Source organism: Centruroides sculpturatus, unplaced genomic scaffold (assembly GCF_000671375.1).
Source record: "Centruroides sculpturatus isolate CEXI.00-Female unplaced genomic scaffold, Cexi_2.0 scaffold449, whole genome shotgun sequence".
In the NCBI taxonomy this organism is placed as follows: Eukaryota; Metazoa; Arthropoda; class Arachnida; order Scorpiones; family Buthidae; genus Centruroides; species Centruroides sculpturatus.
In genome coordinates, this window is record NW_019384714.1 from 226515 (window position 1) to 252499 (window position 25985).

Sequence of the window (25985 nt, forward strand, 5' to 3'; positions counted from 1 at the left end):
AAAAAGGATATTTTAAAAAATTACTTCTACAGACATTTTCGATTTTTACTTAGAAATAGATAAATTCATTTATTATAAAGGAGACAAACAAAAATTTTTTTGAAAAACACAAATATTTGTTTTATTTCGATCTCTAATTAATAAAAAAACGACGAAACACTATTTTAGAGTGCATTTTTATTCGACTAATATACGTATTTATAAATAATATGCAGCCCAGTAAGTAATCAATGCGCCAAATGATAATTTTTACGCCAAACTAAAAAAGTGTAGCCAAATCTTGCAATGCTGGAAGGAATACTAAATAATGCTGGAATTGGAACTCAAAGGATTATAGAAAAGAAGAGAAAGGCCAAAAGATAAAAAGTAGTAAGGAAGGTTGGAATATAAGGGTCAATATTTGCATAACAGAACGTCTATTTAACCTTTCTCACTACTTTTTATCTTTTGGCTTTCTCTTCTTTTCTCAAATTTGGGTCTATAATCCTGAGTCACAACTCCAGCTTTATATAGTATTCCTTCGCCATTCACACATTTCCAAGTATTTGAAAATATTTCCTTTTCACTCAAAAATAAAATTTGTATAAAAGTTTACGGCTTTGTGAAACTTCTTTTTTGAGTTTATGCCGTTGAAATAAAAAAATAAATAAAATAAACAATTTGTCGGTTTTGTTTGCACGTTTTTTGGGCCGCATTGGAACTTGCCTTGGGCCGCGGGTTGGACACCCCTGCTCTAATTCGTTTCAAAATAGAGTAAAACTAATTCTTGCATTTAGTATAAATGAGAAAGTTCAGCTATAATCTAATAATCTTAATTTCGCTATCGTTATTTTTTATTTGAGCAACACCAGGCTCATCTGCTACTTTTAATTAATATAAAAGCCATCATCTCTTTACCTGTATGTAAGTAAAATTTCTAAAAGTCCTACTTTTATCCACTCCAGGTGGAATTTTGTTTTGTTGCTTTTTATGACACAACAGATAGTACAAACAACTTTATTTGAAAAATATTAGCAACTACAAGTATACCTCGAGTTACGTCGTTTTCGATTATATGTCGTTTGTCAAAAAAGTACTGTATATGGAAAAATAAAAATCAAGTTTAAGTCATTTTATTCGACTTTACGTCCATCCGCCCAGAAATATTCAAGTCGAAATATCACTAGAAAAGCGTTAAAAGCACATAAAATCAGGCCGGATGGCCGAGCGGTCAAGGTGGCAGCTCACCGCTCTGGGGGACCCGGGATCGAATCCGGATAGGTCAAGAAATCCACAGGAATTTTTCGGGGGCGGACCGTTCGGATATATGGGGGCCCCGTCCCTCACCACACAGCCACCCCATTGTGGGCCTGGCCGAACCCATAATGGGCCTGCTATAAGAGGCCCTCTTAGTGCCCAGAGGACGGAAAGAGTATAAAAAAGTACATAAAATCATATTAAAATATGTACAGTACATTTACATTAAATGCTAATATAATCATCATAAAGAACGAAACATAAAAACATCGGTATTTCTGTGATGTCGTCTTATTTAGCGGTCTTTAAGTTTAAGTTCTCATTATTGGCGTTTTTAACAGTAGTTCCAATATCTACCGTTTCGCGTCGTTGTCAGCACCACTCCGTATTGGTAAATTTAACATTAATCTTTTCTACTATCGTAAAATAATTTTAATAACTGTATTTGTTATTTAACCTTAAAAATCGTTTTATTTTATAACGTCTTAGAGAAACCACATTCACAAATAAAGAGTCCGCAATGTCCTGTAAACATCACCAAAATGTAAACATGTACCTGTACTTTACATGTATTCGTAAATTTAGATTACATTTTTTTCTCTATACTACATGAAAAACTAAAATTTATTTGTTTGTGAGCTTAAAATAGATTCTTATTAACCATATATTATTAAAAATATATTTATAAATGAAATACAGAACTGAGAATAGTTATTTGTGGTTTAGCCTAGTGACAAATAAATTCGACTTAAGTCGTCTCTCCTGGAATCAATTACCGACGTAAGATGAAGTATACCTGTTTTCTTAAATTTTTTCAAACCTCTGCCCTTCACAATTTTTAATTTCTACTTTTTCATAAATAAAAATTATTTCATCATGCTTAACAAAAAAATTTTTAGTTAATCGGGCATTATCAATAATGACCAAAAAGGGCGGGCAGTGTAATAAATATTGATTAATTTATCAAATTGACCAGTAATTATAAATACTGCTATCATCTAGTTGGGCAAAGTGATAATACAGTAGAGCATCGATTATTCGACTCAATTGGGGACTCGGGTTGGTCGGATAACTGAAAAAATCGGATAACCGAAAATAATGAAAAAAATACATTATTAGTATAGTATATTAGTTAGTATATTAGTATATCGCTATTAATTAGTTAAATGTAATTAGTATATTAGTTTATCGTTAACCTACTTCGCGGTGAATTTTCATCGATGTTAAGCCTAACAAATTTTTTTTTAAAAATAATAATCGTCGCTATTGTATCGTTAAAAATTATTTTTAAATTATTTTATTGCTCACAAAACAAACAACCACTCATATTTAGAAAATTAAATCTCGTTTAAGTACTGGTCTCCCTTTCATGGACGAGCCAGTGTTGCCAGCTAAAACACGCAAAAATTTAACAAAAATTATATTAAAGTAGCCAAGACATAGCCAAATATTGTAACGCCACATCACTAGCGGACATTTGAAATTTGCCGACTAGAACGGTCGGTTAACCGAGGTGACGGTTAATCGGGGGTCGGATAATCGATGCTCTACTGTANATGCGACGGACCGGCTGATGGCCATTCCAACAGATGCGTTTCAGCAGTGTTTCCAGCAATGGCAGGAAGGCTGGGAGAAGTGTATACACTACCAAGGAGACTACTTTGAAGGGGATTAGGGTTTTGTACCTCAAAATCAATAAATGTATTTTTGCCGACCAAAGGTCCGATACTTTTTGAACAGACCTCGTAAATATTTATTTTTTGAGAATTATATTTCAAAGTATTTAAAAAAACATGTAATCTTTTAAAACTAAGTATTATTAACTATATCAATTAATTGGTAAAATTTTACCTATGTGCACTATCATGGCGGCAGTCGCAACTGTTTGTGCTCCCGACAGAATCCTCCCAGAGGGAAGCCGCCGGCAGGCCGCCGATTGTTTAACGTCACTAGTTATTGATACACACTACTTATTGATACATGTGTTCAAAAACTACCGTGAATCAATTACTGGCAACGTTAAACAATCGGCAGCCTGCCGGCAGCTCCCCTCCAGGAGGAATCTGTCGAGAGCACAAACAGTCGCGACCGCAGTGGCGTACCGTAGTGGGGGCGGCAGAGGCGGCCCGCCCTGGGCGGCACTTTTTAGGGTGTGGCAAAATTTCACAATAAATAATAATAATATCTTGAAAAAATTTGAAACATCCTAATCTATACTTGCATCGCGCCTACGATAGTGCTATCGTCCGGCGAAGTATCGATAGTATCATCTAGTGAATCGGCTCGTCCGTTGAACTAGTAACTTTTTCATCCGAGGAATTCCTGCGAAACCTGTTGACCTTCTTTTTCTTTCTTGTACGATTCATTCGCGTTCATATACACCACTAATATCCAATAGAACTATTTTAAACAGGTCGCTGCACTACCACCGAATTTTTCATTGCCTGTTCTGTGACAAAACTGAATTTTGGTCTTTTAAATTGAAATACCTAAATAAGAGGGGCGAAATTTCCCTCCGCCCCGGGCGGCTGACACCCACGGTACACCACTGGTCACAATATAATATATATATATATATATGTGTGTGTGTGTGTGACCGGAGGGTCGGCATTTCTTTGATACGGTGGTGCCATTCCTGTCAGGAATGGCACCACCGTGTTTCGATTGACACGGAAGTAGCGACGGCAAATTTATTTGGATTTGAAAATAGGTTACGCGAGCGTCCGCGTAAATGAGCAAGCGGATTCTGATGAAAGCAAGTGACACAGCGTTGGAACCAAGACACTCAGATACTCGGTTAACAAATACTCGTTTATTTTCTGTTATAGGGTCTACAGGCTAACAATCGCGAAACAAATAGACATTGATATGTTACGACAAAAAGACGTGAAAACGACATTGACGTGTTTCGCAAAGAGAGAGTTTACAAGATATCACGAGTTGTTACACATACCTTGAATCGGATGAGAACAGCACAAGGAATGTTGGAGCACATCGAAAACAGTTATTGATGAAAGGTACGAAAGTCAGGAACAGAAGCAAAAAATTTCACGGATCGGAGGAGATAATAATCCGTTATCGGGCGGACGGTGTTTCGAATGAGCAGACACAAAGTTTCACAAAGGAAACACTATATTCGATACACAGCTGGCAAGAAAAATATGACGGCATTATAACAACACCAAACGATCGCCTAATTTATCGGGCTATAATATGGCTATTTTAAATGATTGGAACTAAGTAATTTGACATTAGAGGTAGGCGTTAGGCGAGATCAATTACCGACGTAAGATGAAGTATACCTGTTTTCTTAAATTTTTTCAAACCTCTGCCCTTCACAATTTTTAATTTCTACTTTTTCATAAATAAAAATTATTTCATCATGCTTAACAAAAAAATTTTTAGTTAATCGGGCATTATCAATAATGACCAAAAAGGGCGGGCAGTGTAATAAATATTGATTAATTTATCAAATTGACCAGTAATTATAAATACTGCTATCATCTAGTTGGGCAAAGTGATAATACAGTAGAGCATCGATTATTCGACTCAATTGGGGACTCGGGTTGGTCGGATAACTGAAAAAATCGGATAACCGAAAATAATGAAAAAAATACATTATTAGTATAGTATATTAGTTAGTATATTAGTATATCGCTATTAATTAGTTAAATGTAATTAGTATATTAGTTTATCGTTAACCTACTTCGCGGTGAATTTTCATCGATGTTAAGCCTAACAAATTTTTTTTTAAAAATAATAATCGTCGCTATTGTATCGTTAAAAATTATTTTTAAATTATTTTATTGCTCACAAAACAAACAACCACTCATATTTAGAAAATTAAATCTCGTTTAAGTACTGGTCTCCCTTTCATGGACGAGCCAGTGTTGCCAGCTAAAACACGCAAAAATTTAACAAAAATTATATTAAAGTAGCCAAGACATAGCCAAATATTGTAACGCCACATCACTAGCGGACATTTGAAATTTGCCGACTAGAACGGTCGGTTAACCGAGGTGACGGTTAATCGGGGTCNGTCAAATTACTTAGTTCCAATCATTTAAAATAGCCATATTATAGCCCGATAAATTAGGCGATCGTTTGGTGTTGTTATTATCTACTCGGGCTGTGAGTTGATGTTTATATATATGACGGCATTGATGGCTTACATACAAGCTGGTTGCATGGAATTACCGGTTTTTTTCTATATAACATTCAAGTAAAAACCGCTTTATTACAGAATGTCATCTTCGATTACATTTCCCTTTGATTAATCGCCTTTGTGTTGCGTTGCCTTAACACGTCAAATTAAACTAGTATATCGCAACCTGTACAATCTTTCGCACATATTTACCTGTCTATAAACACATGGTAATGATCACTATTAATTGAAGAATTCCGAAAATCGTAATTTTCAAAAATTTATAAAACATTGATGTAACATTATGGAAATGGCATTTACTTTAAAAATAATATTAATCCTAATAATTCGAAAAATAAATGGATAACGTCACGCAACGACTAACGAACTTCGTTTTTATTTTACATAATTGCAAATGACATGAAACAAATATACAATTAAAATTTTAATTAAAAGTACAGTATTCATAAATTTTAACTCATTACTGATCAGTAACAGAAAATTACTTCAATTTGTTTATTCTAATAGTTTTCATTTTTACTTCGTTTTTTTCTTTTTTTTTCTTAATACTCTTCTATATTTGTAAAATCTTACTCATAATCAGCATTTATAAATTTCCTATAAAAAACCATTTTTACCGTAAAAGCTACATTAATGAAATAAGGTGATACAACATTTTAATGGTCTATTAACGATCAGTTCCTACGAGGAGAACTTTTCATGAAAAGGAATTCGAGTTCTCGTATTGGACAGAAAAAATTCGTATAAACTCCACCTGTCTAAGCATTTTCTTGCTGAGAACCCACGACAGGTACTAGTATTTAGTGATTTTCTAATGAATGTAACATTTTAGTAGAATTATACCAAGATTTTACAAATTAGAATGAAATTATTTGTATAAATTTTTACATTTTGAAAGATTGTCAGATTAATCAATTCATAATTAAATTAATAAACACTGCATTGACAAGTTCCAGATTAACAAACTTATACTGTAATATTATTTCTTACGTTTATGATAAATCTATGTTCGTTCAATATTATTAATATATAAAAATTATTTATTATATTTCAGTTGTGAGTACAATGAATATTATATTATTATATGTGTTTTTCGAATATATTTGTAATGAAACACTATTCAGTGAGTATAAATTCATCCATAACATTAATGGAGCTACTAAATTTTTAAATATACAACAAAACAATTATTTTCAGGAGACATACTGTATCTACTTAATGGAAAAGGAGTGGTTACAACAGTGTTTTGTTATGTACCATAGACCACAAAATACATCGGAACAGTAGAGATAAGCTTACGATATGCACCTACATTCTGGAATCAGATGCATCCTGTTGACACTCGAATAAATGCTTCTTCTGTTGTTAAAGTTGAAGAGAAAGTGCTGAAAATCGTAAGTACGCATCAAACTTGTAATTAAAAATTATCCTGTGTAATTCTAACTCTTGCTTCAGTATGTCAGTCTGGAACGTTGTGAATCTCATCCATATAAATGTACGAAACAAAGATACATCGGAACCTTACTGTGACTATTGGTCTTGCATACGTAAGTAAAGTCTTAATAATTTTTAGTTGATATATACATGTAGTTAGAAAGTTACAGCATAAATATGTACACAATTAATATATATCGCATTTCCGTTAATCTGAAAAATTTATTCAATCGGATTAGAATAATTTTTGTGAGGCTCTGGACAGGTCCGAACCCTCACTAAAATTCGCGTTAAAATAATTGTTTTAGAGAAAAAAATATGTTAGTTAGAAATAGATTTTTATGATATGAAAACGCGACGCTAGACAATAGAAAACTTTTAAACAATAGAAGAAAGTAAGTCCGTCGACCATTTCCGGTGGGAGATCGAATTAAACTTCGATTTTGACCTTTCCCGCGCCCCCGAAAGGTTTCGGATTGTCATCGGGTGACGAGGAGAGACCAATCGGAAAGGGGAATCTGAGAGAAAACAGATAAAACCCCGGAAATTCGAAAACGCGACGACTTCTTCTCCCGAAAGTTCCAAGTGACGGATCTATTGTTGTGTGTGTGTCTTGCACCCATCTTCGTCTCCATCTCCCGACCTCGGATCGACATCTTTCCATCAACGGAAGTCGACCGCATCGTCCCGGAGTCCTCGAGACGTGATGGAATGGTTCATTCGCGAACAAGGGACACTCCTTCAAAATGGGACTATCTTGGAAAGGAGAGGAAGACCCAGAGGCCGCAACCGCCGCAGAACTTCCAAGATCGCGGACATCTTGTAAGCCTCTTTCCTGTTTAATAAACGGTTGTGTTGTTTGTAAACGAAGCATCTATCTCTGACTCAACTGCTTCCATATGTCGTTGATTGTTACCGCTCGGCAATCCAAACGGCAAGGGAGACGACGACGATACATATCACATATTATCGTTCGTCGAGATTTTTTTATTTCTCTCCCCCCTCGGCCCCCACATTTTTAACTGAGTTCAACAATTAATCGTCTTGTTAGATAAGATTGATTCAGTGCCCACAGAGTGGAAATACTGTAGTAAAAAATAAATTTGTAACACATATAAATAAATAAATATATATATATATATAATACGTGCAGAAAAGAAACAATAAGCTTTACAAAAGTTTTTACTACGCACTGGTTTCCAGCATTACTCAGTTAAAACCTCAGTTAAAAAGAAATCAGAAATACCCATATGAGTGCTAGACACTAATGTTGTAGACTTAAATCAGATTGACATATTCCAGTTTACGTTCAGTTGTACGCTCTTTTTTCCCACGTCGTCACTAATACGGCTTTTTAATTTTATTCACTACGAATTGGGAAACTCCATACGAAACTTAAATAGTAAGAGACTGGGTCTGGCATATCTGTATCAGAACACTGTATTACTCCTGGAATTCATCTTTTGAATTGAATGCAGAGTATACCACAGCGTCAAACTGATAGACTCTGAATCAAATCAGATGAATAATGGATAACTGTTTAGTATGTTATGAATGCAACATAAGTTTTATTTGTTTAGTTATGTCAACGTAACATTTGGCCGATCTGTCTAAAGGAACGACTTCTGGGAGGTCTTTTTAAGAAAAACTGGCTTTTATTTAGGCGTTACAGACGTGGAGAAAACCCGGAAAACTCCACGTGGCCAGCGAGGCGGGAACCCACAACAGAACTCCCAGTGTGCAGGGAACAGAGAGGCAAAACACAAATTATACAAGCCAGATATTCATACCCGAATGGCTCATAAAGTGCGCATCCAGGCACAACAAATGGAAGAGGTCTGACACCAAACTTCTTCATAGATTCCGCAGACGTCATTTTACTTTTCCGGCTCTGTTGTGTATAAGAGGGAAATTTTGGTGATCGATCAAAAAATAATCCTCAAGATTTTTACATTTTTGGACTCGGTCGGCCTTAAAACGTTGATAAATACAAAAAATTCGGAGTTTTCTCAATATATGAATATTAGTGTGTGTGTGTGTGAGACTAAAAATCCAGTAACATATCTTTCTTTTATACAGTATAATTGCTATCACTGTCAATATCTAATAAGACTGTCTGAACTCTTGCCATCCTACATTTACCTATTTTATTTCTCAACCTCTAACTCATCATTCTCTAATCATATCTAAATGATTATGTGCCTGTAAATATGTTAAATATGTCGTCTAAATAATTGGAATTTCCTCTTTTTCCTCTAACAATCTATATTTGAAATCCAAGAACTAAATTTACTGACTTTTAATCCCCTCTCTAACCTGTTCCTAACTTTTTTGGCTCAACTTTAATCTCTCTCTATCTCATTAAATTAATAAAGACTTTGACGGCCGGATGGCCGAGCGGTCAAGGTGGCAGCCTACCGCTTCGACTGAAATAATTAAATCCTAAATATGCGGCCGGATGGCCGAGCGGTCAAGGTGGCAGCCTACCACTCTGAAGGACCCGTGATTGAATCCGGACAGGTCAGTAAACCCCAGGAATTTTTCGGGGGGTGGTTGGTCCGGATATGTCGAGCCCCGTCCCTCACCACCCGGCTGCCCCATTGTGGACCTGCCGAACCTATAATGGGCTCGCTGAAAGAGGCCATCTTAGTGCCCACAGGGCGGAAAGAGTTTTAAAAAAACCTCAAAAACCAGACACCGCCGGGCACACGTCGCTAGTTGTATATATGTTACCGGCAAAGTTTGAAATCCGGCATTCTATAGAATGCCTAGGCATTGTATATAATGCCTAAAACTAGCCGGCAATCTATGAAACGATTTATATTTTATAGATTTCCTAGGCATTCTATAGAATGCCAAATGAGAAACTGGCAAAGTATGAAATACATCTCCGTTTCGTTTCAAATATCACGTGGCAAGGCACGTCACTTTTAACGAGCGGCTCAGGCTTAGAATTCGTCAGTTGCACTTTGCGGTTTGTTCGGGAGTGTCAAAATACGCAATTTTACTTAAATTTGTTCAACAACAAATTAGTTTTTTTACTGTGGTCCATGAAAATGGAGGAGCAAGCTGTAGTGTTGGAGAAGGTGTCATGGTCTATAGACATGAAACAACGATTCGACGATGAACTGTGCAAAATTCGAGTTAATGCTGCAAAAAACAGTATTTTCTTAACCGAAACTACTTACCAGAAGTTAATAAATGATGTACAAAAAGCCAAAATGACTACTAAGAAGGAACCCAGGGACTATTGGTTGCTGAATCGCTATGATGTGATGATTGTAGAAAACAAAAGTAAACTCATTTATCCTGTTAAAGAAGGCGTCAGTACTATACAGTATTACGTCACGGACTCAGAGTTATTTCACGTACTTCATGAAGCTCATTTGGCTATTGGACACGGAGGACGTGATAGAATGTTGAAAGAACTTTCAATCAAATACAAAAATGTTACACGTCATGATATTGAACTGTACATCCACCTTTGTGAACCTTGCCAGAAAAAACAGAAAGGTATTAAAAAGGGCATTGTTGTGAAACCTATGATTTTTTCCGAATTTAATTCCCGTTGTCAAGTAGATCTTATTGACTTTCAGTCTCAGCCAGATAGAGAATACAAATTTATTATGGTGTACCAAGATCATCTCACAAAATTTGTGATTCTTAAGTCTCTAACGTCGAAAAGAGCTGAAGAAGTAGCCTACAACCTAGTGGACATATTCTCGTTGCTTGGAGCGCCGTCTATATTACAGTCTGACAATGGTAGGGAATTTGCGAATAATGTGGTGACCAGCTTGAAGGAGTTTTGGCCAGCACTGAAGATCGTCCATGGGAAGCCTCGCCATTCACAAAGCCAGGGTAGTGTCGAAAGAGCTAATCAAGATATCGAAAATATGCTCTGTACTTGGATGCAGGACAACAAATCTGACCGCTGGAGTGAAGGACTACGTTTCGTTCAATTTATGAAAAATAGAGCTTATCATTCTGGGATCAAAAGAACACCATACGAAGCTCTTTTTGGCTGCAAACCTAAAGTAGGGCTTTCTTTTCTACCAGAATTAAAAGACATAAATACAGAGGAGCAGCTAGAAAAAGTAATAGAAAGCGTCAAAACAATGGAAAAAGGTGAAACTAATCAGATTACGCAAGATGAGATTATAGTCGTTAGTGGAGTAAACCAACACGATGAAGACATGCTTACTGAAGAGATTTCCGTTTCTGATACCTGTTGTGTGTGTTTAAAGGAAACAAGTGATGCACTTGCATGCAAAAAATGTCGTCAAAAAATTCATACCTTCTGTGGCCATGCTAGTAAAGATGATGAAATGGATATTTTGTGCACCCTTTGTTTCAAAACTGAAAATGCTATTGAAGGTAAAATAAATTCTAAAATCAATCTGGAAATACAAGCCAAAAAATGAAAATAAATTCGGAAAAAAAATTTCCCACTGCTTCTTTGGGAACTACTGTGCGAGTTCCTATTCCTGACGTCGACAAGGGGCGAGGTGATTCGCGCAATATATTGGCAATTGTAATGAGTGTGACAGAGGATGGTTTCTACCGACTTGGAACTTCTGAAGGAATTTTAAAACAAGTATATGCGAGATCACAATTCACTCCATGCCCCAAGAACTTGCTTAGAATTGAAGATATTCCTGACCATGAAATTCCTCTCCGGTCAGTTGCAATTGCTCAGTCCAGTGGAAGCGGCCAAGGATTCGTCAAATGTATGTGTAAAACAAAGTGCCAAAATATGAAATGTCTTTGCGTGAAAAATGTAATGAAATGTAATTCAAAATGTCATTCAAGCCTACCATGTTGCAACAAGTAGGTTAATTGTAATTTTTTATATGAAAATTTTGTTTCCCTTAATAAGAAAGGCATAAATTTTGTTTTGTACAACTTTCATTTTTCTTTACGTATTTTGAATAAATTTTTTTAATGGCACTCTCATTATTTTTTCAGAATAACATTTGTATTTTTGAGGAATGCACGTCATTTATATAATAGCCTTATCAGAACCTTTTTTCATACTTTGCCTAAATAGCATTTGTCATTCTATAGAATGCCTAGGTATTATATACAATGCCTAGGGAAAGTATGTAATAATTCTCATATTTCATAGATTGCCTAAAAACGCCAGGCATTATATACAATGCCTAGGTATTCTATAGAATGCCGGCTTTTCATACTTTGCCGGTAACATATACAGTAAAATTAAGTCTAATATTTTTTATCCATTAAGTTTAATTTTAATTTTTAATAAATATTTGAAATAAATTAACAATGTATACATTTTCAATAGTATTTTATTTTAGTTTATTTTGTTGAAACCATTTTATTTTCGCATGTTTTTAATGATGTAATTCGGTATTTAATCATTCGACAAATTACATAAGTTTCGTTACTATAAGTTAAAATTAGATTAGAAAACTTTAAAAATACTTTAAACGAAATAAAAAATATTATTTAACCATAAACAATTAAGAAAAATCCGATGTAATAATAATAATATTAAATAAAATTTTAAAACCAATTCGAAGAGGTCACGTGTAACAGATCGTGGCGCAAAGAATTGTGGTCGGGAAGTTTGAGAAATAAGATGGATGGTAATAAGGATGAAAGTGAGAGATGTATCGATTTAGCTCAGAAGTTTATAAATGAAGGAAAACACGACAAAGCCCTTAAGTATTTATATAAAGCGGAGAAACTATATCCATCGAGCAGAGCTAAAGGTTATAATTAATATATTATATTTTTTGAATAATTTCCTTAATATTCGATGATTCATTTAAACCAAGTCAGTTTTACTTAATATAACGTTTAATAAATTGAAAATTTAACAAATATTCACTTATTCATTCTTCATTTAAACAGAATAATTAAGAGGAGGTATCTACGCTTCGCTCAGTTTAACTTTTTTTTACCATTTAAATTGTACCTGGTTGAATTTAGCCTACTTGATTACGCAAATGATTTTTTAATTGAGGAAAGATATTTGAAAATGCTTTCCAACGATAAAATTACATCCAAGAAAAGATTAATATGCCTGAATTTGGTATTAAATGTAAACATTTTAACATGGCTTTAATGAATGTTTACATTATTTAAATCATCTGATTTTGTTGTATTCTGCCTTCCTTGGTTTAATGTTTTTGCATTCTTAAACAAAATTATTTTCTGTTTGATTTACAATGTTGTTTTCTAGTTCAGATTATTTATGATCTTTTCTGACATTATTTGTGCGTATTGTTCATCATATACTAAATGAAACAGACCTGCATATATCTTGTAGCTATTTTTGCATTTAGTGGGTTCTAGTGTGTGAGAAGAAGAAAATATATTTCAATTTATATTTTAAAATGTAACTCAAATGTTTTTTTTAGATATGTTCTGTATATTTGAAAAGAAATTTATATGATTGTTTTAATGTTCATTATACATAGAATTAAAACATTAGAAACTATTTTATTTCAAGTCTATATCAATTAGACATGTAATTGATATAGACTTGAAATAAAACAAAATTAAGGGCTGAAAGCAATAGATTATTCATTTGAATTAGAAACTATATCTAAAACTTAATATATTATAAGAAAATACCTGGAGATGAAATCTAATAAATTTGATAAAAAACTAAATGATATTAATTTGTTAATTTAAGAGAAAATTTAATTTTTTAAAAATTTAAATAATACAGTAAAACTTGGGGAAATTGGAATTGTGTGGTACTGAAATTTTTTTAATTTTCTGTTTTGAACAGGTTTTAATATTTCATTTTTTTTTTATCTTTAAACTTTACCAGATAAATGTTACACAGTTACTTTAATTTTATAGTAAAATTGTTTTATTAATAGGTTTAATCTAAATTAATTTGAAGTGATTCCAGCAAAAAGATGAGAGTACTGTACTTGAATGCAAGAATTGAGAATCTTTCAATTCTAGATAAATTCTCAATTGTTCTGTACAACTTGTACTATGTATCTGAATACTAAGCATTTCTATATTTGATTTTTTTGAGATCCCATGATAATGAACAAACCAATTTTGAAACCAAGAACTAATGTTTTAATCAGCCATCAAAACATCTAATTTCATTACAATAATATAGAGACCAAGTTATTTTATGATCTGACTTACTGAGGAATTTTAACTATTGAACATGGTCACATGAAATTTTCTGGATTTTCTTTATGTAGGGGCCAGTTTCTCATAGGATGCATTTACTTTTTTCTAGCTTCCAAGCTCACCGAGCTGACACCTAGCTCAGCCTGACGTCATACTAGCATGCTTGTAAAAGTATACACAGTAATGGATGCTGCCATCTTTGAACAAACTCCAAGCTCATTGTAAATTCTCCGAGCACATCAGGAATGCTAGCAATGACGTCACAGGTGCGAAAAGTAAACGCCGTGCTAACATGACGTTTACTTTTCGCACCTGTGTACTTTTTACATTGGTAGCTAACAAAGTATACAGGCTGAGTGCACTAGGGGCGAGATTGGAGCTAAAAGTAAATGCACTCGTAGAAAGCCTTCCTGGTAGGCATCCTCTTCTTGGCAGATTAATTCAAGTATTGTATTGTCTTTCTGTGTAAAACCATCTAATTTCAAGAACTTTTAAAACTCTAATTAATTGTTAACTTCAATCTCCGTAATTGCCAACAACATTAATCAACTTGCTCTTGAATACTCAGTATTAGATAGTTACTAACTACTCTGTAGTCCATATAAGGAAAATACAGTAGAGCGTCGATTTTCCGAATCAATTGGGGACTGGGGTTGTCCGGATAACTGATATTTTGGATAACTGATTTACGTACGAAAAAATAGTTTAACGTATCCAATGTCGAAATTTTTCTCCGTTGCGTGTCGCTTCGCGTTGAATTTTCGTCGATGTTAAGCCTAACAAAGACTATTGTATCGTTAAAAATTATTTTTTTATTTTGTACAAACAAAATAAATATATTGAAAAATATAAAAATAATAAAAAATTATACTTCAGATGTTAATTTAGTATCAAAAACGTAAAATATTTGAGTAGCCCAAGACATAGCCAAAGATTGAAGCGCCACAGCACTGGCGAAAATTTAAATTTGCCGACTGGAATTCTTTCGGATGATTGACGTTTCGGATGATTGACTTTTGGAAAATCGACGCTCTACTGTATAAACATCCATAATCTCAATAGTTGTATTAAGGCCAAATTAATCCAGCAGTCATTTGGCTTTAGCATACAAGAAAAATTAGCTCTGTGTTGTTCTCATTGTTTTCACAAATTACATTTTCTGCTTGGTTTTGAGAATTGTTTCTTCAGAACTCATTTAAATCTTTAAAGTTCTCAATTTTTAAAAGTATTCAATTCTACCCTTATTTAATTTCAACGAACATTGTATGTTCCTTGTCACATGACCTTGGTTTCTCTGAAGTGGTTTGAACTTATTCCCAGACTACATTTGTCATGTTCTGTAGTGATGATTAAACCTAGAGACAATTTTTACTTATTCAAGTAGAATCTTAGTTTTTTTTTATTTACTCAGGTTAAAATTATGTAACAACAATACACAAAACCTTTTTATAACAGTGTTGTCCTATAACAATCTTCACAAATATTTCCACCTCCACAGAGGTCTGCTTCAGGTGGTGACTAAACAGTGTCTCCTCTTGACCATTGAAATGATGACGCTCGAGATGTAAATAATGTGCATATCGCGTTTCACCCCTCTGCTTGTCCCAGTTCGAATTCTTCGAATAAGTATCTCTTCACCTGGACAATTGTTTCTCCATCTTTAAAGTTGATGCAGGTGCCCCCAATGTTGGCTTTATAAATCTCCCAGGCCTCCAGGTGATGGATGTGATCAATATGAAATGCCTATCTGATTACTTTGGTGTTTTGGAAGTTTACCCAATTTTCAGGGTCAGTAGTGTAGGCCGACAAGGCGGTGGTGTGCCTGTTATTTTTAATATCTGGTTGATGCTCACGTAACAGGTTTTGTGTTGAGCAAATGGTGGAGCCAATGTAAACTAAGTCTCTCCATCCCTGATCAGAATGGAGTATACCCCTGGGGCCCTGTTGAGATCTATCACGTCCTTGGCGTTGCGCAGCAAGTTGTGAATAGTGCCAGTTCTCCTGTACGCAATCTTTGTGCAATTACGGCAAGCAATCTCCCTGTATAGGGGGTCTAAATGTTGGTTGAACTGGACAACCGCATGTCTATCGTTCTTAATGGGTTGGTGGCCACCATCCGACGTAGTCAGGGGGCTGCCACTGCAGCATGGGGGACAGTCGGCACAGGCACTGGCTAAACCGCAAATCATGCCTTTATTGTAGCCATGCTCAATGGCAATTTTTTCTATGCGGCAGAGCTCTAACCAGGTGTCGTGAGCGTTTGTGTGGTGTGTGAAGGCCCGTCTGGTAAGGGCAAGGAAGGCTGCAATTTTGTAGTCAAAGACGTGGAGATACTTATTCAAAGAATTCAAACTGGGACAAGCAGAGGGGTGAAACGTGATAGTGCATTATTTACATCTCAGGTGTCATCGTTCCAGTGGCCAAGAGGAGACACCATTTAGTCACCACCTGGAGCAGACCTCGGTAGAAGTCGAAATCATTTGTGAAGATTATTATAGGACACAACACTGTTATAAAAAGGTTTTGTGGATTGTTGTTACTTAACACAGTGTTAAGATTAGTAGTTGTTTTGTGTTAAAATTATGTTCTTCATAGTCAAAAACCTCTTGTATTTTGTGACAAAAGGATGTAATGCTAACTCCACATATCTGGATGTAAAATGTGGTTTGAGTCCATCTATCATAAACAACTGAGATTTTTTTACATCATTTTGAGTCATGAAATGAGGTAAAAGCAACTTTGCAGGAGGTATTATGGGTGGTTGAAAAGATGTCTTACAGCAATGTTTCCAGAAGTCATACAAGCTCTGGAAAAAGTTATCATTGCCCAAGGCGATTAATTTGAAGGTGTTTCCTTGGTGTTTTAGACTATTGAAAACAAGGAAACTATATGCCAAGACTTGAAATTTTGGATCTTACCAAGTAGTTAGATTATATTATATTCATTTTATAATAAACCTATCAGCACTATCTTATCCTGAAAATCTAAAATTGAATGCCAATTGTGGAATATACAGTAGAGCGTCGATTATCCGAATGCCAATCAACCGAAACGTTGATTAACTGAAAGCATTCCATTCAGACTGTGTCGTGCTGAATCAAACGTTTTTGATACTAGCTTAACTTCTAATAATTTTTTTTGTTTTTATATTTTTCAATATATTTATTTTGTTTGTACAAAATAAAGAAATAATTTTTAATGATACAATAGCCATGATTATTATAAAAAAATTTTCGTTAGGTTTAACATTGACGAAAATTCAACGCAAAGCGACACGCAACAGAGAAAAATTTAAACATGGGATATATTAATATACTATAATTGGGATATACTAATATACTATATTAATAATGTATTTTTTTGTACATAATCGGTTATCCGAAAAATCAATTTTCCGAACAATTGTCCTAGTCCTCAATTGATTTGGCTAATTGACACTCTACTGTACTACATTTGTATTCTGTAGTTGCAACAAGTTGGAATAAATAATAAAGATCAAACATACTCATTGAACATTGTTTGATTAATCATAATTTCTATTACAAAATTTTATGAAATTTATAATTCAATATTATATAATAATGGATAAGTTTTCTACAATAAAGGGCCACAAGATATTGTTTTTATTGGTTTGAAACACTGAAAATACCAGATTTTATGTAAATTCTATATAAGATCCAATTATATGTAATGTCGTAAATATAAATAAAATTATATAGGGTTGTTTGGAAGGTACAGGTAACCCCCGTATAACACAGTAGTTACGTTCCAAAAAATTGCCGTGTTATGCGAATCCGTGTTATACGAAACAAAGAACTAATACGAAAAGGAGGGTTAGGTTCCAAAAATTAAAGAACATGCTAGTAAATTTTCATAATTAAGATAAATATCTTCATTAAAATTTTTTAAGTGATACATATTAATATAAATTAAACAATGTTTTCTTCGTCATCACTAAAAACACTATTAATTAACCGAGAGCGTTTTCTTTTTGGCAAGTTATCCTTATCCTCTGAGCATTTTTCTGCATTATCTTCAGATCCATGCTTTACCTTTTGCAAAATGTATGTAATTTTAGATTGCTTGCTTCTAGTTAAAAGGTCTTTATAAATTTCCTTATATGGTGCTAAGCACTTATGAAGAATAAAGCAAGTATGGAATAAGGGAAAAACATTCGGCAACATCAGAAGCAGAAGCGTCGCGATCTGGCAACATTGAAACAAGTTTCGAGAAGGACCACGTGTATCGACAGAAGGCGAGAAGAGAAAATTTACATATAAAAATTTATTACATTTCCTGTTGTACGAGGGTTTTACCCAATTCTCGAACCGTGTCAGAGTAAATCCGTGCTATAAAAGTACCGTGTTATACGGGGGATGGTACCAATTCTCGAACCGTGTCAGAGTAAATCCGTGCTATAAAAGTACCGTGTTATACGGGGGATGGTACCAATTCTCAAACTGTGTTAGAGCGAATCCGTGCTATAAAAGTGCTGTGTTATACGGGGGTTACCTGTAATTTTGTTTTTTTTTTACCACTAGAGGGATTAGTCATATTTTTACCCATTTTAATTCTAAGCCGTATTATCATTATATATTTTGACAACTGGCATTTTAAGGTTTATTTGTAAAAAATTTTGTTTGATTTTGTGCAATTTTTTGTTTTTTTTTGTCCCCCATCAAATATGGAAGATTGAAAGTAGCATTTTCAGCATATTTTGTTCTTTTATTACCGAAAAGGTAAGAATGCTGTTAAAGTGAGAAAAAAATTGTGTGACGTGTGTGGAGATGTATTGACAGAACAACAGTGCCAAAACTGGTCTGCAAAATTTCATTCTGGCAATTTCGATATTGAAGATGCACCTCATTCTGGAAGGCCAGTTGAAGCTGATGAAGACAAAATAAAGGCATTGATTGAATTAAACTGCCGAATAACAACACAAGAAATTGCTAAGAGATTAAATTTGTCCAATTCAACTGTTTATGGTCACTTGAAATGACTTGGTTTTGTTTCAAAGCTCAATATATGGGTTCCACACATTTTTAAAGAAAGAGATTTGCTCCATCGCTTTAACATCTGTGATTTGCTTCTCAAACGTCAAGAAAATGATCCATTTTTGAAGCGAATCATAACTGGTGACAAGAAATGGATTGTATATAATAACAATGTCTAATGTAAGCGATCATGGAGTAGTAAAGATGATCTGGCTCAAAGCACTTCAAAAGCCAATATTCATAAAAAAAAAAAAAGAAGTGATGCTTTCTGGTGGGATTTTAACGGAATTTTTCCCCCCATTAACTGGACAAATTGAGTGACATCATCAAACAGAAAAGGCCAGAATTGATCAACAGAAAAGATGTAATGTTTCACCATGATAATGCCAGATTTCACACAAGTTTATTAACTCATCAGAAACTGTTACAGTTTGGATGGGATGTGCTATCACATCCACCATATTCACCAGATATTATTCTGATCTTTACAAATGAGGATGTCAAAAATAACTTGGATCAGTTTTTTTGTAAGCAAAGATTAGAAATTTTATGAGCATGGAATCATGCTACCACCAGAAAAATGGCAAAAGGTATTGGACCAAAATGGTCAATATATAATTGAATAAAATATTTATATATTATAAGAAAGTTGTTTTCTGTCATGAAGAAAAAAAATTGCTTTCTGAACAACCCAATAGATAAAAAATTTAGGAAAAACATATTTACTTACTTTTAGTCAGAACTTTAAGGTTGCAGTTTTTCAATATTTGGGTAACCTTGGATGTTTAAACTGTATTTAATTAGAACTTGTTAACTACAATTGGCATCTTGTACATTGCCAAGTCTGCTGATTTGTAAAAGAGATATGAATACCATGGATAACTTTTCAAATTTATTGCTATAGCAATGTTCAATGCATACATGAACTTATTATAAATTACTTATGACAAATATGTTTAAAGATTTTGATAGTACGTAGAAAGTCACAGAATGCTACAGGTTGCCCACACCTGATTTGTTAGTGGGCTGCAATTTTCATATTGCAGATATACAGATTTTCACTGTCAACAGTCTTTGTCCATCCTTCCTTAATCTCAAGAATGGAGTTAATGGATGGAAATTGAGACTAGATATGGAAAACTTTAGGGCTGGAGGCACTGATTAACTATATACAAACTTCTGGTCTGGACCAGAAGTCATGTGATTTTTTAAATTAAAATATGATAAAAAACTGCATTGTGACATGGTCACAATCTAGTTCAAGATGAGTTCTAATAAATATAGAATAAATAAATTCTAATTATACACTGTTTATTTTTAGTCAAATTTTAACATCAATGCTAAAAATCATTTTGTTGATGATTGCTCATTATTTTTCAGTTTATACTGATTTATTTACATTTTTAAGTTGGTTGGGAAATTAAATTGAATAAAATAAATTAGAAGTAGATATAGTAGAATCTGCTTATTATAAATTATTTTTGGACTCATCTGTATTGACGATAACCAACTGATAACATTAAACGGAATAAAATTAATGGAAATTCTGGTTTTATTAACTTTGACATTAAAAGGACATTTTAAATAAACCAGCAATGAGTTGCTCAACTTTCTCGGCAACATTTAAAATTTTGGCAGCACCATCTGTTATCATATTTTATTAAAAAATGTTTTATATTTTTAACTATTATAAAATGGCAAAAAGCTTAATTTTTAAGGTAGGGATGGGTTTTAAAAAAAATTGTAAATGCTAATAATAAGTAAAATCACACACGCACACAGAGAGAGAAATTACTCTGAATTGTTTTTGTATTTTTATACATTTCAAGGTTTCCTAAGTCCAAAAAAATTAAAAATCTTGGGGGGGTCATTTTTTGACTGATTGTTATACTTTTCCTCTGTTATATATAACAGTCGAGAAAGTAAACATGATTTAATACTTATAATTAATGAATAATTTAAAAAAATAAATTACTAGTAATTTATCCAGCCTATGAAATACCAGCAATTTAAACTATTGTATGTCTGCAAATAATGATTAAAATGATCAACATTTAAAATGCTGGTTAAAGCTGATAACAATAACTGATAAGGATTGATTGATATTATCTATGTGTTAAGGCTGATAGTACAGCAAGACAGCTTAACAATATGTTTATGTTGATAATAAACTGAAGATATAATAGCTATAATTATAACTGAAATCTAATTACATTAATTAATACTTAAGGGAAGTTTTACTAGTGTGTTTTGTAGCTAACAGATTTTAGGACAGGCTGATTGTAATAACAAACAATTGATAACAGTATTTTGACTACAATAAGCAGATTCTACAAAATTTGGAAAATTGTTAATAAAAATTATTAGTTTCTCAAAATATTTTGATACATACAGTAGAGCATAGATTATCCGACTCAATTGGGGACTGGGGTTGGTCGGATAATTGAAAAGTCAGATAACCGAAAAGTATGAAAAAATCGATTATTAGTGTAGTATATTATTATATCCCATGCAATTAGTATATTAATATATTAGTATATAGCTATTAACCTACTTCGTGTTGAATTTTCCTCCATGTTAAGCCTATCAAATTTTTTTAAAAAATAATAATCATTGCTATTGTATTGTTAAAAATTAGAAAATTAAGCCTCGTTTAAATACTGGTCAATCCAGTGTTGCCAGCTAAAACATGTAAAAATAATATTAAAGTAGCCAAGACATAGCCAAATATTGTAGAGCCACATCACTAGCAGATTTGAATTTGTCGACTAGAATGCGGTCGGTTAACAGAGGTGATGGTTAATCGGGGGTCGGATAATCAATGCTCTACTGTAGTTCTAATAAATACAGAATGAATAAATTCTAATAATACACTTTGTTTATTTTTAGTCAAATTTTAACATCAAAGTTAAAAATCATTTGTTGTTGACTGCATTTTATATCAATAAGACACCAATACTAATTAATTTCAAGGAGTCAATCTATTTGAAAAAGTGTTTTCTAAAAGTATTTGTCTGGGCATTAGATCTAATTATGATAATGATACTACCAAATTGAACATAAAGCATAGAACAACTATCATTTGAATGATAGTGTTCTATGTTTTACATTTTTCTGTCTTACACATTTTGCAAGTTTCAAAATATGAGGATAAATATGGCTGTTGACTTTGCATATTGAAATAAGGAATCTTTCCTGGTAATTGAACTGAAATTTAGTATCCTATTCTACATTTGATAAATAGCTGTAGTCCATTTTATTGTCATGACATCAGAGCAAGCAGTATACTGAGATTGTATCAGCAATAAGTTTATCACAGTGGTTCTGTGAATATCTTCAGAAAGGCTAGTAGAAAGTGAAACACTTTTTCAACTTGAGTTATCTGTGAAATTTATGATTTGTTTTTTGCAATTGCCAAATAACACATTCAGAAATCATTGCTTGAACTGCACTTTTGTCGCATTTGTGAAACAGTTTATTTTGTTTCAAAGATCTAGTAAAATTTACAAGAGTTATTTTCTTGTATGCCATTCTTGCTTACAAGAGAACAACTCTTTACAAACTCTCACAAATTCTCCTATGTGGTTCCTATTCCAGCATGATACTTGCTTTCCTTTTCTAAGAAATAGCCTAGTGTAGCATTGGCAAACCTTTTTCCAAAGGTGTGTCAAAATTGAATTTGAAATTGTGGGTCAAATATTTAGTTTAAGTAATTAAAAAAAGTTTATAAATTTTACTTTTATTTAACTTTTTAATTTATATCAGAAAAATAGCAATAAACTTTATGTAAAGTGAAAAGAAAATAATGTGATGATGATGAAAACAAATATTTCAATGGAAAATCTATTATTATTTGAGCATAATTTTTCTGAGGTTCATAATCATATTTAACAACAGTTTTTGTGACATCTTTAGGACTCTTGCTTTCACACTATATATGTGAAGTTTTGAAATCTATCAAATATTTGTTATAATTTATAAAAACCTAATAGGCATACCCCACATTATGACCATTTCACAATAAAACAAACCACAGATTCATCCATTATATATGGGGTGTCCCAAAAGTCTTTTTCAATTTGTTTTACCCACTGTGTAAACGCAACTAATGGTAGGGGTGCAGGAATTATGCCGATCGCTGGCCTCATCCTTGGGAATTTAGTTGCTATGGTACGTTACACAGGAGCAGAGCATGCATGCTGCGTGTGCGAGTTTTATAAAAACAATAATTCTGCCATTATGGCATGGTGAAAATTTTGTAATCTTTATCAATTGCATCATATAAATAAAGCACTGAGTACTCAACTCATCAAAACATGGGTACAGAAATTTGAAGAGACTGTTTGACGATGAACAAACCTCGGACAGGGGACCAAGGTCATCAACAAGTGAGGAAAATGTGGAGAACATACGCCAGTCATGAGACAAGCAATTCCATACTCTAGAGTGATTCCTGCTCTCTCTGTTTGCAAAAGGATAAGTGTCTTTTTAAAAGTTCCCTACATCACATAATGCGTAAAGACTTGTCTCCACCCCTACAAGATACAGTTGGTTGAAGAATTAAAGCCAATTGATGGTGCTGAGAGACTTGACTTTGCTAACCAGATGAGGTGATATAAACTGGCCTCCATGTAGCCCCGATTTGACACCAATGGATTTTTTTCTTGTGTGGCTACCTTAAATCAAAGCTATACAGCAACAGTTATACCTCTCTGGATCAATTGAAACAAAATATCCGAGAAGAAATGTGTGATATTGCTAGGGATTTTTAGTTCGAAACCCACTCCTGCTACACCAATATGTGAGCCACCAGGAGGTAAGAGGAAGTCCTCTCCTTCCGGCCACAGATTGGTGACCTACTTTCTTGTCAAGGATGGCGTTTCATTCAGTTACGCATTACGCGAGAGTCGGAGGGGTCGACGATAAGACGTTTGCAAAGTCGAGTAACGACACCATTTAAAAAACAAAACAAGAGTTTATTAACCTAACTAACTAAATAAAATCTTACAAAACTCCTTAGACTTTGCGGATGAGAGAGAGAGTTTACAATAATAAGCGTTCATACCTCTTTGCATATACCAGTGGGATATTTTCCTGTAATGTCGTCCAAATGGATTCTGATCGGTGACATAAGTATAGGTCGGCGACGAAAGTGTAGGGCTGCGATGGGCGTGTAGAGCGGCGATGGAGAAGGTGATGTCTGACTTCGACGTTCGGCGATTCCCCCGATGAGGGGAAGGAGGATGGCTTTTATACCTTTTTGGTGGGAAAATTCGTCAGGTGATCAATTGTTTTAGCAGGTGTGGGGTTAAAGTTGGTGTTAGAATGACAACAATATGACGAATTTCGCTGATAACTGTAAACTATATAAGGTTTGATCTTGAGAATGTTTATAGTTAAACAAAAAGAGTTATAATTTTCTCATGCACCTCAAATTTTGTTTCTGCAGGTGCAACTTCTAGTTAAAGGAATTTATTAAAAATTTAAAGGATTAAATGCTTTTATTCCCTCATATAAATCTCAAATTTCACAAATGGCAGTGATCATGGAGAACAAGTGCCGAGCAGTTCTCAGAAATTTTGCCTCCCATGTAGGAGTGTGCTAGCAAAATAACTGAACACATTTAGACGATATTATCTTCAAGAAATAAATTCCCAGGGACTGTACTTTATTACAAAATTTTTTTTATTTTATTAAACTGATACATTATTTTAATATTGATATTTTTTTTTTTTATTATTATTATCCACCTTTCTCTCAGCAATTGCAATTATAATAACACACCTGAACTTTTGCCGAGCATAAAATTATTTTATTTCAAATGTATATTATACTAGCTGTTACCCATGGCTTTGCCCACGAGGATTTTGCAAGCAAACCCTATTTATATTCAGTATTTCAACAACCATAGTAATTGTTATATAACACCTACCGCTGAGAATGATGAGAATTGCCGAGAATCAAATGAACTATTTTCAGTTTGATCAATTTTCTGGAACATTTACAATCATTCTATAATCGAACCAATATGCAATAACAAATTTGAATTTAAAATGGTTCGAACATTTTTAAAATTGAAATAGATAAAAATATTTATAACAATGTCTGAAATGTTATCAATTTAATACACCTAAGTACTCAATGAAGACTAAATGTAGTTGAAAACAAAAAATCGCATCTAAAATAGTACAGTAGAAGCCATTCTTCTGGTTAATTCTTAATTCTCTCCCTCTCCCCTGCAGAGGAATTTTGAAAAATCCCTTCTTAGTGTGCATTCCCATGGCATACCCTACTAAAACGCAGATACAGTAGAACCCCTCTAGTCTGCCCTCGGCTAGTCCATCACTCCAGTTTATCCGACCGTGGTCGGAGTCAAGAAACTTGTCCTGACTCGTCAGTGACTTACTGTCCGTGGAGTTTTTCTGTGTTCGTTACAGTATATGTTTTACATTGTGTGTACATGTACAGTTTTGTGTGTGTTTTCAACATGTCAGAAGTGAAACGTAAACACATTACTCTCTCGTTAAATGAAAAATTAGCAGTGCTACAAAGATTGGACAAAGGGGAAGATTGTTTATTTTACTTTTTTCTGATAATCTGACCTTTTTTGTGTTTCGACCATACTCCCAGTCCCAAAGGTGACAGATTAGAGGGATTCTACTGTAAAAACAAAAAATTACATTTAAAATAGTACAGTAGCTGTTCTTCCTGTTAAGCCTTAATCCTCTCCCCTCCGCCTAGGAGTTTCGAAAAATCTCTTCTTAGTACGCGTTTTCATGATGTACCCTAACTGTGTACCAAATTTCACCTCTTTAGGTTCAGCGATGATGCTCTGGGCAATGATGAATCAGTCAGTCAGTCAGGACAAGTAATTTTATATATTTAGATTATGTATTCATTATGTATATTATATTATTCAATTATTCTACATTTTTAAATTTAAAAATAAAACTTATTTGAAAAATGTTATGTTCTATTTTGGAATGATAATCGTAAGCCTGAGGATGGCCTATAATAAATAGGTTGAA

General features: G+C 33.7%; 2 protein-coding genes across 2 annotated transcripts in view; both read left to right on the forward strand.

Moving 5' to 3' along the window:
- The first annotated feature begins 9849 nt into the window (after nucleotides 1-9849).
- On the forward strand, nucleotides 9850-11404 carry LOC111627903 (KRAB-A domain-containing protein 2-like). The gene has a single exon (XM_023371584.1). The coding sequence runs from the start codon at nucleotides 9886-9888 to the stop codon at nucleotides 11254-11256; it is 1371 nt and encodes a 456-aa protein (XP_023227352.1). The 5' UTR covers nucleotides 9850-9885; the 3' UTR covers nucleotides 11257-11404.
- A 986-nt stretch (nucleotides 11405-12390) lies between these two features.
- LOC111627904 (dnaJ homolog subfamily B member 14-like) overlaps nucleotides 12391-25985 on the forward strand; it is a 50052-nt gene continuing 36457 nt past the window's right edge. The window contains exon 1 of the mRNA XM_023371585.1: nucleotides 12391-12570. Within this exon, the coding sequence (XP_023227353.1) occupies nucleotides 12438-12570 (133 nt within the window). The 5' untranslated portion in view covers nucleotides 12391-12437. The remainder of the gene's footprint in view (nucleotides 12571-25985) is intronic.